The sequence below is a fragment of the Maylandia zebra genome, linkage group LG19, assembly GCF_041146795.1.
Source record: "Maylandia zebra isolate NMK-2024a linkage group LG19, Mzebra_GT3a, whole genome shotgun sequence".
Classification (NCBI taxonomy): domain Eukaryota; kingdom Metazoa; phylum Chordata; class Actinopteri; order Cichliformes; family Cichlidae; genus Maylandia; species Maylandia zebra.
In genome coordinates, this window is record NC_135185.1 from 4,315,311 (window position 1) to 4,330,443 (window position 15,133).

The 15,133-nt window shown below is 40.1% G+C and overlaps 2 protein-coding genes across 2 annotated transcripts; both read left to right on the forward strand.

Annotated features, from left to right (window-relative positions):
* Positions 1-926: 926 nt before the first annotated feature.
* eapp (e2f-associated phosphoprotein) lies at positions 927-7,836 on the forward strand. Its single transcript, XM_004554659.6, has 6 exons — positions 927-1,113; positions 1,832-2,010; positions 3,902-4,033; positions 4,652-4,766; positions 4,883-5,011; positions 6,455-7,836. Exons 1-6 carry the CDS (start codon positions 1,034-1,036, stop codon positions 6,741-6,743), a joined length of 924 nt encoding a protein of 307 aa, XP_004554716.1. The 5' UTR covers positions 927-1,033; the 3' UTR covers positions 6,744-7,836.
* Positions 7,837-8,413: 577 nt separating this feature from the next.
* On the forward strand, positions 8,414-12,868 carry sptssa (serine palmitoyltransferase, small subunit A). Its single transcript, XM_004554660.4, has 2 exons — positions 8,414-8,654; positions 10,823-12,868. The coding sequence occupies exons 1-2, from the start codon at positions 8,552-8,554 to the stop codon at positions 10,924-10,926; spliced, it is 207 nt and encodes a 68-aa protein (XP_004554717.1). The 5' UTR covers positions 8,414-8,551; the 3' UTR covers positions 10,927-12,868.
* Positions 12,869-15,133: the final 2,265 nt, after the last annotated feature.

Consider the following 15,133-nt stretch of genomic DNA (forward strand, 5'->3'; position numbering starts at 1 on the left):
TTACTCATGAAAGTGGTCACTTTCATGAGTAAATCATATAAGGCTTACATGATTTACTCATGAAAGTGGCCACTTTCGCATTACTTTCATACATTGTTTTAGTAAGTATCCAAAACATACAAGTTTCATTATATAATTTTTCAAGGGATCTTATATCTGTTTTCACTCTTATATGCTTTTCATACAAGTTTCACACAAGACAGATACAAACTTTATAAGATTTATATATATCTTTTCCATATGGGTAAAACTGAAGAAGTTATAAAGAAAAGCTTGCTCACTGAAAACTCTTTAAATTTCTTTTTGTGATTATGCGGGGCTTGGAGTGTGAGATTTTAATGTTTCCCACAGCACCAACTATGCCTGCTTAATGGGGTTGAAACCATCAGTTGCGTCGTGCAGAAGTCAGGTTGGCACACAGCTGACAACCTTGTTCCATATTATTACAAGAAGCAGTCACCTAAGTAAAGAGAAATCACAGTCCATTATTACTTAAGTTCAGTCAGTCCGGAAAAGAGGGTTCCAAAGCAGACACATCTGTGCTAATCAGTCCTTTATGGTCAAATAGCTGCTAAGAAATCACTACTAAGGAAAAGCAACAAACAGAGATTTGTTTGGAGCTAGGAAAAACAAGGAATTGGCATTAGACCAGTGGAAATTTGTGCTTTTGTCTGATGAGTCCAAATTTGAGATGCGTCTTTGTGCGACGCAGAAAAGGTGAACGGATGGTCTCTACAAGCATGGAGGAGGAGGTGTGATAGTGTGGAGGTGCTTTGCTGGTGACAGTGTTGGGGATATATACAACTTTATAACATAAAGCAGGTTTTTTTTCATCCTTTTGTTATATTCCTCCTTAAGCGCCTGTCCCACACTCCAGCCCAGTTGAGGGCGGTAATAGACTTTAGTATACGCTTACCAACCCTTATTAAACACAAACGAAGAAGAAGCGGAAGCGGAACAAGCAATTTGGCGTGTTGTAGCTAACTTATCAGCACCTCATGCTATTGTAATTAACGCTCCTCTAACATTTAACATGAATAAGCTAGGTCAAGCACAAGACTTTGAGTCATATGAGATCGAAGAGCCGAGCGACGAAGAGCGGGCCGCCAGCAGGTGCGAGGATAACACGGGTGTTTATTTTTAGGGGCCAGCGCAGCTTTGGCTTTGGGAGGCTAAAGTGCAGTTAGCTAGCTGGGAGCTAACATGTAAACAAACTAGAATAGCAGGGAGACTGCGCTGAGCCCCTCTTTACGGTGAATTTATTTTAACGTGACATGGATGTTACTGCTTAATTATGTTTATAGAAAGGCGGCAGATTTTTACAAGTCTAAATGTTGCAGGAAAGCGGGTGAGAAGAAAATAAAATACACGAGTGTAGATGCTTATTATTGCCCTAATTAGCCAAGAATATTCTGGATTTATTATTATGGCGCTAAATTGGAGAAAATTAAGCAAGACGTCATAATTATTAATAGTTATAAGTGATGTCTTGATGTGTCCAAAACTTCAAAAGAACTTGTCTACCTGAAGATCTGAAGTTTATTCATTATTAAAGCAGCAAATATGTATGTACCGATGGATGCAGTGAGTACAGGCAACTTATTTTGGTTTTGAGTTAAGCTTAAAGCGACAGTTTCGACGTGGATTCTTGGTTTTCAAATTAAGTGCTTAATTATTTGGTCTTTTAAATACTATACGATACCACCAGATGATATAATGTTACGTGTGCAGAATAACATATGAATGGTTACTTCAATTTCTTAATCTTCTGGGTTTGGGAGTCTGTGGGTTTTTTTGGGGTTTTTTCCTGAAAACTTTTTCTCTGTTTCAGTTCGGAGGATGAGCTGGACGTGCTCCTGAACGGGACTCCGGACCAGAAAAAGAAGCTGATCAGAGAGTATCTAACTGGGGAGAGCGAGTCATCCAGCGAGGATGATTTTGAAAAAGAGATGGAGGCAGAGCTCAGCTCCACCATCAAGACCATGCAGGGAACCTGGGGACCAGCAGCAGGTAACACCCAGCTGCTAGTATTTGTATTTTCTTAGTGATATGTCTGGATTTACTTTTCTATTAACTGATTAGATGGCAGCTATAGCCAAAAGCTGTGTGCAAAGCTTCATCTTAGCTAATTCAGTGTTTGTGATGTTGTCGTTTTGAGCATTTTTAATGAAAATATCTTACAAATAATCAGCTGTGTGGTTCATTTATTTGCTGAGTAAAACTTAGCACTCCATCATCTTGTCCAATTATGGCCACTTCTGGCTCCAAAACAACCGGCGTTGCCACTGTTGTTAAGCTGGGCAGATACTGTGCGTTTTTCTTTTTTGTTTGTTTGTTTTTCAGTCACGTTATTCAGCTTCTGCTCAAACTGCACGATTGACTCGCAGGGGTTAGAAGTTCGCAGGTCACGATGCTCACATTATACGCCCCAATGCTCTGATGCGACTTCAGTGCTCACACTGTGCGTCCATAACATGAAGGGCGTGCAGATCTCTGATGATCTGTCCTGGACTGCAAATACCACAGTGGTGGTAAAAAAGGGCCAGCAGCGTCTCCATTTTTTGAGAGTGCTCAGGAGGAACAACCTGGAGGAGAGGCTGCTGGTGACATTCTGTAGAGCCACCATAGAGAGCATCCTAACGTACAGCATAACAACATGGTATGCAGGGTGCTCAGTTGCAGACAGGAAAGTACTGCAGAGGGTCATCAGCGCAGCCCAGAAGATCACTGGCTGCTCTCTGCCCAGCCTGGAGGCCATTGCAAACTCTCGGTACCTCAGCAGAGCTGGCAATATCATCAAGGACCACTCTCACCCCAGTAATCAACTGTTTGAACTATTACCGTCAGGCCGACGGTACAGGTCACATAAAACCAGGACAAACAGATTCAGGGATAGCTTCTTTCCCAGAGCTATCACCGTAGTAAAAAGGCACAAAACAATTGAACCTGCTTAACTATACCATACTTACCACTGTCACTATATTATGCTGCTATTCATACTATCATTATATGAATGTTGCTATTCTGTATATATCGTACTTATTATTGTTTGAGTACTTCGGTTGTTTTATTGTACTTTTTATATTTTATATTTATTATTGCATTTTGCACCAAGGGAGTGGTACTCCAATTTCGTTGTACCTTGTACAATGACAATAAAGGCTATTCATTATAACGGAAAATCTGTCGCTCGCTCTCCCTCTCTGTCTTTCACTCACACAGACACGCACACTGCCACCATCAACTTTGCTAAATTGCTAATGAAAAACATTGATCAGGCAGCTGTGATTGAGCAGCAATGTCCATCCAATTATTTTCACGGTTGTTGTGGTCATGATAATTTTGTTAGGCCACATGGGAAAGGCTCAGATGAGCTTGCCAAAGTTCTACAAGTTGTGCCTCCATCGCTTGTGTCGTGTGCCCCGTTTTTTCACTTTCATTTCTGTGTTTGCGCTTGCGCAGTGTGAGAGGCTGCTGTGACACCTTCACGACGGCCGACAGGATTTCAAGCAGGTTTGGTTTTCTTACGACCGAGCGATTGATGATCGGGAGCTGGTCGTGAGGTGTTAATCGCTTCTCGATACCCTACGTATACTACACGATGCACGAAACACGATGAAGGCGAAATTCGGGCCGATCCCCAAAACAGTCGCACGACTGAAAAATCGGCTCAAAATGAGCCACAAATCGCACAGTGTAAGCCCAGCATTAATTTCTGACTCACTAAATAATGTGCTGCAGCGTATGTTTAAGCACAAAACAAGTATTATGTTGTGTCACTAGTGGTATAGGAGGAAGCCAAGTTTAATCCCAAGGTTAACTAACTTATCCTGCTGTGTCTGACAGACCGTCTCTGTAAATACAGTTTGTGCTTAGCATTTGTGTGTTTGTTCTCTGGTAGAGACCTCAAAACGACCAGGAGGAGGAGGAGCAGAAGGGGAAGGAAGTGCTGTTGGTGGTCCTGGACTTTCTAACCCACAGATGTATGATGAGGTTTATTTTGACTCGGACTCAGAGGAGGACGGCACACCGAGTAAGAGAACTGGTTTTCCTGCTGTGGTTACTAACAGTCATTAAGATGTCATTGTCTTACTTCTCGCTATCACCTTTTCTATCCCTTTGAAGAAGTTAGGCTCCATAAATGCTAAAGAGGTAAGTATTATTTCTCAGTTGCAGTGAATAGATAGAAAATAAACTGTAGGAAACTGAACAGAAGAAAAAAGGAGAGAAGTAACAATTTAACATAAACCAGTGACACACTCCAGGGCCTGATCGACCCTGGCAGGGCCTCCTTGGATGAGGGTGTCTAGTGATAATGGCCGAAACACCTGATGAATCCAAGGTCCACTACTGATGATGTGTCCCAAATTTAAAATGATAATCTAGATCGATCTCTAATCCCTAAACCTAACCAAGGAAGGAAAATGGCAGATTAGCCTGGGTAAAAGACCGAAAGTTGAGGCACACAACGATGTGTGCTGCTGGCAAAGTTTCTAGGCTGCCTTTTCCTCATAACAGCCATCCCTCGAGAGTCTCTTCATCTAAAGCAATGCATTATCAGGGACTGTAACATCCAGTCCTTTTAACTGAATCATGATGACAGAATACATGTACAACCTGCCACTAACAGTATTTAAAATTTCTTCTGTAGGCAGCTCAACAAGCCAGAGGCGGAGACAGCGGACCATTCCGACCAATGACGAGCTGCTGTACGACCCCGACGAGGACGACAGAGACCAGGCCTGGGTTGACGCCAGGAGGAGAGAGTAACACAGATTCTCTTACAATTTCTAAAACACATGCCACCAGATGTTTTTGCTTCTTTTTTTTTTTTTTTAATTTCCCTCCAGAGACTCATTCCACCTCTTACCTTCCTGTGTAGGTACAGCAGAAGAAAACGACCTGCTGCAGCTTTTCACTCAAAGCTTCGCCACCCTCAAGCTTTGCCTCACAGCGACGCTGTGCTTAACTGTCCCGCCTGCATGACGACGCTCTGCCTGGACTGTCAGAGGTGAGGCTCCACAGCAGGTTTCAAAACAGTGCAGATCCCTATCTTTACCCAGCAGCAGATTAAGGTGTCAGCCTAATGTTAACTGAGATCACAGAGCTGCTCGCCTCTACAGAAGTTTGACATCCACAAAATCTGACTGATGATGGAGTAGTGTTACATATACCATCTCTGATAGTGGCCAAGTTTCTTTTTTACTACACTAAAACGTGCTTCATGTCCTACACAGTGGAGTTTCAGTCCAGCAGAGGGAAAATTGCTAGAACGTAATAATACTGACATTTTAAGAAAAGTCTTTGAAAAGTGTTTGTATTAATCCTTGTTTATGCACAGCGTGCCAAAGTATCACATGCAATATATTTTAGGAGAGCTCAGGTCACTTGTTGTGATTGAGAACAACATCATGTTGTATTCAATATGCTCACCGTGTGCCCCAAAGCACGGCAGTGTGCACTGAAAATAACCTTGCATCAGTTCGCACACACTGCTGTTTTGATTTATCTTCCACCTGTGGTGCAACTCTTGATTTTGTAACCTGGAGCGTTCCACTGCAGCTGTCGCAGCTGGGTTGAACACAAGTGTACGATTGTGTCAGGTTTTCATCACCATTTTAATGATATTCCAGGACAGAAGCTCAGAGACATACACATATACAGAGGGAGATTTTGAAACATTTTGAAAACTTGAGACTTTGGGGTTTTGACTTCTTCTCCTCATATATTAGTGCTGATGTTGGCGGTATTCTTTGAGTGGCGACACCCATCATTCAGGCAAATAATGCATTGACTTCCTTTATGCCCTAATGGGCATAAATAGAAGTGACTGCGTGATAAGCTTGCTGCAGCGTGTGAAGCGACCAAAGCAGAGGGTGTACTGGAGCCTTATGACTTTAATTTGGTGATTTAACTTATCCAGAATGTCCTTGCTGAGGGCACAGATAACAGGAGCTGAGGGCCGTTTAGCCATATACTTCAAACAACTGGAAACCTTTTCGCAAAGCTAGGACTCGCCCCCTGCTGCCCCCCTGCTGGCCATTACAAAGAATGCAGGTTAATCCACTTCCACTTAAGCTTTACTTCACTGACACCAAAGCTACACCCATGTTTTCATATATGCACAGGACTAGTTCCCATGTTTGACAAGCTGGAGTGATTAAATATGTGATGAAAATATGAATAAAAACTGACTAAGGAGAGCCAATGGGCCATTGCCCAACTCCCATTACATGTCTCTGATTAGCCTGGTTAGATTAGGGATCATAGTATCACAGTCAAAGCTGTTTTGACAACACAAGGCATGTGAGTCACTTCATACTCTACATCAGTTTTTTGTTGTTTGTTTGTTTTTAAAAAAAGATTTGAAGTGATTGTAAGAGAAACGTTCATTAGTTTGTAGAGATTTTGTCATTTTAAAATGTAACGACACATCACTCTTGTGTCCGTTCAGGCACGAGAAGTACCGCACACAGTATCGAGCAATGTTTGTGATGAACTGCACAGTCAAGAGAGAGGAGGTGCTGCGTTACAAAAACCAGCAGGAGAAGAACCGGAGGAACAGGAAGAGGAGGAGGGGACAGCAGACAGAGACGCCTGCGGATGAGACTCCAGCAGCGATGGGGATGGATGCTGATGAGGTGTACCACCCGGTGCAGTGCTCTGAGTGCTCCACTGAGGTGGCCGTGTTCGATAAAGATGAGGTTTACCACTTCTTCAACATCCTGGCCAGCCACTGCTGACAAGGACTGAACGAGGTCTGAGCTGGACTTTGTCTCTAACTTCACACCTCGTGGCTCAGATCTTTGTCTTTATATCCAAAATGCTCACCAAAGCAAAGCTAAAGGGGAGTGAACGCTGGACGTGTGCTCATCACTTTAAGTTAACGCTGTTATTGTTCTGTATTTGCAGGATGTGTAAATGTCCATCTTCTTTTTTCTTTTTCTGCAAATAAGATCATGGCGCCAGTGATAACTTGTCAGTGTTGTGTTACAACAGGAGTTACAACAGTTTTGACAGCTTTTTTTGCTTCAGCGTCACGGCTGAGATGGCAAATCAGTCTGTGATCAGTCGCCTGATCATGTTTGTCATACACATTTTGAACACATTGTTCAACAGGTAACAAAAATGAAATCCTTTTCAGCATTAGAAAAAATGTACCACCTCATGTCTGTAAAACTTTAAGTGCTGCGCCTGAACACAACCTTTTGCCGTTGACTCCGGTGTTCTTGTGTCTTGTAATTTGGAGAGCAAAAATGTTGGGAGTAGAAAATTTAAATCGGTCACACAAATCTGATTTATTAAGGTACAGGTCAGCATAATGCAGCTCTCCTCTGGTTGAATCCTATACTTCACCTCCTCCCACTTGATTACACAAATTCCTCATCAATTTCTGACAGGACAGTTTGCCCCTATATTAAAACATATTGATTTTCCTTTAGCTTCCCCTCATTAATCTGAATTACAATGCTGTTTATATTAACAAGAGCATCATCAAACTTGTGCCTTGTTTTATTAGATTTTTTGTTATTTTATTAGCAGAATACTTCGACACTCATAGTGTCTGCTTGTTTTCGACCAATTTGCACCGCTGTAGTTTGAATGCTGGTCATTATTGTGCATTGTTAGTAGAGCAGCCACAGAACTTTCTACGACTATCAGTGTATTTTTGCAATTTTGCCATCATGCTAATGTGGCCTGTGTAATTGGCCATAAATAATATAGACTAAATCACACTGACACTGAAAAACTTCTAAAAGTTTTACATTTGCTGCTGTTTTTATTTTTTAAAATGCAAAAAAATACAGTTTTCTGAAACTTTTGAAAGGCTACATCATTTTTCCTTGACAAATAATCTCGCCTGAGACGGGTAATTTTCAGCATATGCATGCTGCCACAGTTATGGCTTCGGTAAGTAAATGTTCTGATGTCTATCAGAATTGTAGGAATAGAGACAGTGCTTTGTCTGCCTCACTTGTACACAGTTGGTATGATCATAATATAGTTTCCTGACATTTAATTGGTAGTTAACTGATTTCATAAATACCTGTACTTCTTAAGGAAATGTGTTTCAAACTGGGGAGTATAGCATTTTGTTGGGGAATCTATTCAGCCATGGAATGATCCACATTTAGTGCTTTAGTGAGTGTTTGGGCCAGTAGAGTGCTTTGGTTTGGGGGGTGACTCAAAATCTGTTTTAAAGAACCAAGATATTTGATGCTTAATGGAAAGAAAATACACTAAGATGGGCACTCGGTTAAGGCAAAGCAAGATAAACAAGCAAATAAAAATAGAGCTGCTGTTCTGAAACATAGAGTATAAATCCAACTTTGATGTGGTGTTGAAAGTTACTTTTGACTCTTATTTTGAAATTAGGAAGGTGGAACACCCTGGTCTGCGTCACAATCATACGGTTGAACGCGGAGTTGTGATTTGCCGGAAACCAGCGCCTCGCGATTAAACCTTACGTGAGCACAAAACACCTCACCACGAAACATAAAGAGGATAAGAGCCGCGAGGAAGGAGCAAAGTTGATTTTAAAAGTTGGACCATGGCACTTGGAGAGTGTTGGAAGCAGTTATCCTGGTTTTACTACCAGTATCTTCTGGTGACAGCCTTGTACATGCTGGAGCCCTGGGAGAGGACGGTGTTCAGTATCCTTTTTCCGTATTGAAGTGGCTTCTGAAGGGATGTACTACCGAGCTAATTTGCTACCTTTAGCCGAACGCTAGCCTGACTGGCCTAGATCTTTCACTGATAGCGCTAACTTTGGGTAAAAGTAAACATAGCTTCAGTTGTTTGTATAAACCATTTACAGCATTTTAACACATGAGTGGTGATTTATGGCAAATGCGGCATATAGACCGAGTCGGCCCTTGTTATCGTTGAAAGCTAAAGAGTTCACAGCTTAGTCAATTCTGAATTGAACACTCATCCGCCACATTGTAGAGACTGCTCTAAATGTTATTCTACAAGTTATGTGTTTTAATCTGTAATTGGTTTGTGTATAAACGGATGAAAACTGGAGCGATGTGTGCGTAAACCGCTTCCTAGTTCATAACCTAGTTGACATAAAGAAACGTGTTTGTAGTGACAGACTTGAGTAAAGCGTCAAATTCCTTTCATTGATACATTAAAGAATGTTTCACACTTTGTTGTCGTGCTGTGTACTTTGCCTTTCAAGTCCAGCGTGTGTGCGGTTAGTTTACTCTTTGGGCGGCATCAAAGCTAAGCTAGCTTCAGCTACTGTAAGAGAGTCGGTCAGGTGATTGTCGCGTGAAGTACATACACGTTACGTATGACCTTTATTTTAATTTTATGCTTTTAAAAAAACGCAAACAATGTTAACTGAACGAAGTTAATAATTAGAGTGTACCCCTTGTTGATGGTTTTATGACTGTACTTTGATCTGTGGCAGTGCAGGAAGTCATCAGTATCACGTTCTGTGCATGATGGCGTCACTGTCGGGGTGTATCTCGTCTCCCTCCGAGGGTCAGGTGTGTTACTGTGTCTTCCTGATCGTTATCGGCCTGCATCTCATCAAATAACTTGACGCAGTCGCTCAGGGATCACACTGGTTATTTTATTGTTGATCTACAGGAAGCAGATTATGGCTACGATGAACTTAACTTCCAGTGGCTGATGAGACTTTTGTAGGTTTTGTAAGTATTTAAGGGTTTGGGTTTTTTCCTGTTTCTTTTCCTATCGGGAATAGCAAGTGAATGAGCGTTAGAAAATGTCAGTGACTGACAAAATTTCTTGGTTGACAAATCTGTTAGGAAATATCTGGTCACTTGATAGAAGGTGTACAGCTCTGTAGAGAGCTGTGACCTCCAAGGTTATTTTCATTGCAAAACATCCTGTCACAAGTTTAAAATCTGTTTTGTACAACATTTACAGCTAAATGGAGCAAAAATAAACACTGAAGTTCCTCCACCTAAAGTTTCCTGGTACTGTAAATGATCTTTTTGAGTCATAAGTTAAAAATGTAAGATGATAAAAAGCAGCAGTTTCTGTCCTTGAAGAACCAGGAGCTTTCAGATGTGTGTGTGATGCGGTTGCTAATTTTCTTGTAAGCACAGTAATTTTGTCAGGCAAGACAACAGTGTCACATATTCCCACTGGAAGATGCTGCCTGTGGAAAGCAGCAAGTATAAGAGCTGCAGAGCCTTCTGCAACTTGCCTTTTTGTGTAGTGGTGATCTTATATGATAGCTATCAGCAAGGACATTCAACAATGAAAATGTCTATTGGACCATGCTTTGAGCAAAATGATGGCAACAGTCTGCTTTCCTGTTTACATTAGCAAGGTAATTATAAAGTGTGTAAACATGCTTTACGCTCAATAGTGTGATTTTGAGAGCATTATTGTGGCTATCTCTGTACATAGTTTTAAAGTTATTTCAAATATTTTTTCCTCCCTGCTTTCTGGAATGTAAATCCTGCCGAACGAGTTTGAAATTCTTTCCAGTTGCTAGAAGATTTACCACTAAAGTTTGACTTGCCTTACTGAAATTATGAGACTTTGTGTCTACACTTTAGCCACAGCTGTTATATAAGCCAGTTAACATTTTGCAGGGCTTGTATTGATATCTTTTCTATTCACAAACCAGGAAAAGAGGTCACTGACTGTTTGGTGGCCAAACATTTGCATGCAGGTGTAACTGGCTGCCAGCCTGTATCCATTAGCAGGCAGTGTTTGTTGGATGTAAATCACATTACCAGCTACTGATTGTTGAAGGCACATCAGTTAGTTTGTTTGTGGTTCCCTGCAGTAAAACTTGAATGTCTTCAGAAATTCCTCCTTAACGTCTCTCCTTCAGACTCCCTGCTGATCTCTGTGGCTGGTATGGCCATATACACCGGCTATGTGTTCATGCCACAGCACATCATGGCCATCTTGCACTACTTTGAAGTCATCCAGTGATCCAGGGATCCGGATCGTCGTGTATGTCTGTGGCTTCCTGTCAGTCCATCTGCCTACTCCCCATTCACCTGTCTTTCTGCTGTCCTCTGGGGTTCTGCAGCGGAAATTTTCTCCTTTCCAAGACTGATCCAGTATCAACGGTCAAGTATCTGGCTGGGAGGGTCATGCCAGATACTTTGTTGGACACTGTAGGCAAAGAAACAGTCCTCACGACTGTTTCTTTGCTACTGACGTTCAGATTGTGAGCAGTGCTGGGCTTGGAGGCAAAGCCTTGAAAAGGGGTGTGCTTGGTGTTGATTCACATTAGGTTGTTCTTTGTGCTGTGCTTTTTCTTCTTCTTTTTTTCCCCCTCTCTCTTCTGGATCAATTATGCCTTAATGTGTGTACGTTAAGAGGACTATTTTGTTAATTTCATTGATACACTAAAACAGTTGTTGTCTTAGTTACATTCAGAGATGGGACACACTGGACGATGAACAGAATACATAGATTAAAAAATACACCATTTTTTTGAGCAGGACTGGATCCGGAGGGCACCTGATTCTCAATCCAGGCTGTCAAGTTGTTGCTCTTAGGAACTGATAAACTCTTTTCCACCGTAACTATTTCCCATCACTTTTATGCTATGGTTTGTACATACGGGCACTGTAACTGTTGATCGTGTGCATCATCAGACGGTTCAGTCAAAAGGTTAATCCTTTTACAATATAAAGGTCAAAGGCATGACTTAAACTGCTGAGTAACTTTCAGTGACTTCCTCTCAAATCAAATGCACTTGCAGTCAGTTAAATGAGTGATTTATTCTCCACGTTGGAGGCGCACATCTGTAAAAAATGCTTTTGTTTCTACTTCCACCACTACAATAAGGACCTTCATCCTTATCCCATTAGTCCAAGCTGGGTCAGAATGTGAGTGTGATGAAGCAGTCTGGGCATTTTAGAGAATCTTGGTCTAAAACACCCGCCCATTTTAAAGGATTTGTTGCCCACCTGAAGGTCTTGAGTGGACATGAGTTGACTCAATTTGCCGTCTTCCAAATTTGGTTAGTCCCCATAAATTATTTCAATATTCTTCAGTTGTCTCTTTTCCCTTCCACACACATTGTCATTTTTAAGTGGCACTGTAATCACTTAAAATTCCAGGGATCAAATAAATAGTCATGACAGTGTGAACTTGCTGCAACAAAGCTGGGTTTGACACATCCTCCTTTTTTTTTTAACTTTACACTCCAGCCCTTATTGCTGTAAGCCAAATTAACACGGTCTGATTTTGGGCACAGCAGTTCTGCCTGCACTAAGTACTACTGCAGAATACACCTCCAAACTACTGAATGAAGTTTCATTGTCATGAGAATGGTGCAAGTATTAATTTGTTGATGCAGAAAATGTAGAGATGTTGTTAAGCTTGATTTTAATCTGCTGCCAAGTCTAATTTAGACCAATGGAACTGCAGCGACTAGAGCACACCAAGAACAACTATACAGTCAATATTAGTGAATTCACTTTGATCTACTGAGAAACTACAGCGATTTCTTCCCTTTATGAGGCTGTGAGATGGTAACGTGTGGTTTTATGTGCTTGTACATATGCATTGCTCTGAAAAGCCAGCATTGTCCCCTTTTATGCTTGAGAGTGCTTAATTATCCAAAGTTAATGTTACTGTGGTCGTCATTAAGAGTTTCTTCAGCACAGAAATGTTAGCGAAAATACATTTTAATGTGAAAATATTTTGTGTATTTGTACTGCCAATGTTACTCCTGTAAGAATTACGATCCCCTTTCCTTGCAAAATGATGTATTTTTCTCAATTATGTATATATAACCTTAAATACATATTTGTAAAGTTTTATAGTCAAATATATTAGTAAATGGAATTAATCATTTGTTTTTGTGAGCTATTTCTTCTTCTACATGACTGAACTCATTAAAGGGATGTTAAACTAACGTTGTTCCACTTGGTCTCAATCCTTCCTGTGCACTTGTCAGTGTAGGCCACTAGATGGCAGGGTTTCTATGGTTTTTCTTTTTCTCTTGCTCCTGCAATCCAAACAAGAATGAACGCAGGTGCGTTGTTATCAGTGAATGTAACTTATTGTAAACAGTCCATTCAAGACTTTTGTCAATAAAAAAAAGACAGCCTTTAAGTGGATCTTGTGGATTTCATCATCAAAGTTTTGTAAACATGTTTATGAGTATTTACATAAACTGAAGGTCTTGATGCATGCTCAATCATCCCCAACCTTATAAACTGTGCATTTGCACATTAATTATTAATTAATTATCAAGGAACTGACTTCACAGCCCATTATTCATTCAGTGAGCTAGTTTCAGTCATTGCACAAAGGTACTGTTTATAAGATTGGGGAAACCTGCAGTCAGCTGAGACTGAAGTCACTTGGATGAGTGATAAAACGTTTCTCCTACTGAAAGCGCCAAATCCAGATGAACAGAATCAACCTTCTGGGAGTTACATAAACTGAAGTACAAATTTAAGGTAAGATTACCGCACCTGAGTATTATTATTCTTTGTTTAAAAGTTTTTTACTATGATTTTTTTGATGACCATTGGCCTGATTGTTAATGAGTCAACTGCCCCATGGGCTATAGAGTTACTTTTTAAAGTAAATTTGTAATATAAAATACTAAATAATTTATGGTTCATTTAAAAGACCCCCCAAAAAAGGAAGAACTTATAAAAGCTGAAATTTTGCTTCTTTTTTGGTCTTGAATTACAGCAAATCTGAAGTTTCACCATTTTTGACAAATACTCATCACTACTATGAGGTCTTGTCTGATAAATTATGATTTCCGTTGTGTAAAGTTGATTAAAATAGACATTAAAACAGGCTACTTTGTAACTGGTAACCAACCAACATATTCAACTAAAGGTTTTAAGTGGGTGTGCACAAGCTAACAGATGACTATATCCATTGTTTCCAGTGTATGTTTGGGACATACTTGTGTTTAAAAGTCTCTGCATGCATGTGTAGCAGTTAAAGAACAACCCTGTCCACAGTTATTACATTTTTAGCCATCATAGTAAAATTTTGCACAAATGAACAAAAGTATTTTTTTTCATTTACTTATGCAATAAAAAAAATTATAAAAAGTATTTACAATGTAAATAATTGTAGCTTTATACAGCAGCAAATATTAAAGGTTTAAAAGAGCTGTATGTAGATTTTTAAAACTTGTAATTAATATCATGGGGGGAGGGGGGTCATCTGATTGCTGGGGCTTTCTCTGTGTTTTATATAAATGTAAAATAAATATAAAATATAAAACAGCTTGAGGGGATTGTTGTTGTGGTGAAAGTGAAATGGAATTTAAATGTAATTCTAATTATGTTTCAATTCAGTATTTTTTCCCCACAATTTCCCCTTTTTAATGGTAAGTTAGCCAAAATGTGTTAATTTTACTGTCATTCATTTGACAAACACAAGCACCAGGACTCTGTTATAGAGAAGTTTGTGAGGGAAGCCGTTGAGAGCACACTCAGCCGGGTGAATCATCACGGCCTCATTTTTGGATACTTCTGTTACTTCAGTATAACTGTAAATTTTGACTTCACTAGATTTTGGATAAGTGGAAGAATACTTTTCCCCCATGCTGAGTCCGTTTCTGTTCTTCTCTCTTCATTTGTTTTTGTTTGGGTTTTTTTTTGTTCTGTTTTTTAGTAAACTAACTGACACTAAATTGAATTGGAAGCAGTAAAAAATAATTGACTGACAGAGATGTAATGTAGCGAATACCACTGTGGAATTTCTATTCTCCAGACTCCAGGGCCCGTATCCCTAAAGATTCTGAGAATCCTCTCAGAGAGCTCCTAACTTAACCTAAAAATTCCTTGCCAGGAGTTTTAGCTTAGAAGTGATTCCAGAACATTTTCAGTGAACTCTGAGCAAGGAATGGATGAAAAATCCTATCTTAGTGAGGAGGTGTGGTTGACCCCGTTACTAGGTATGAGTCATCATTTCAAAAGCCGTGATTGGTTGATCCTACAAGTTTGATGGAAATGAGCTTTTGGTGATAATGAGCAAAGGATGTACCCTCAAATCAATAAACATAATTATACACTAATACACTTATACTTATACACTAATCTTATGCTGACTGTAATTGTAAATAATATTTCACATTCAAGAAAATATCTGGAAAATGAATAGTAAGCTGTAGGGGTTATAGCCTAACATTAGAATCTAAAATATG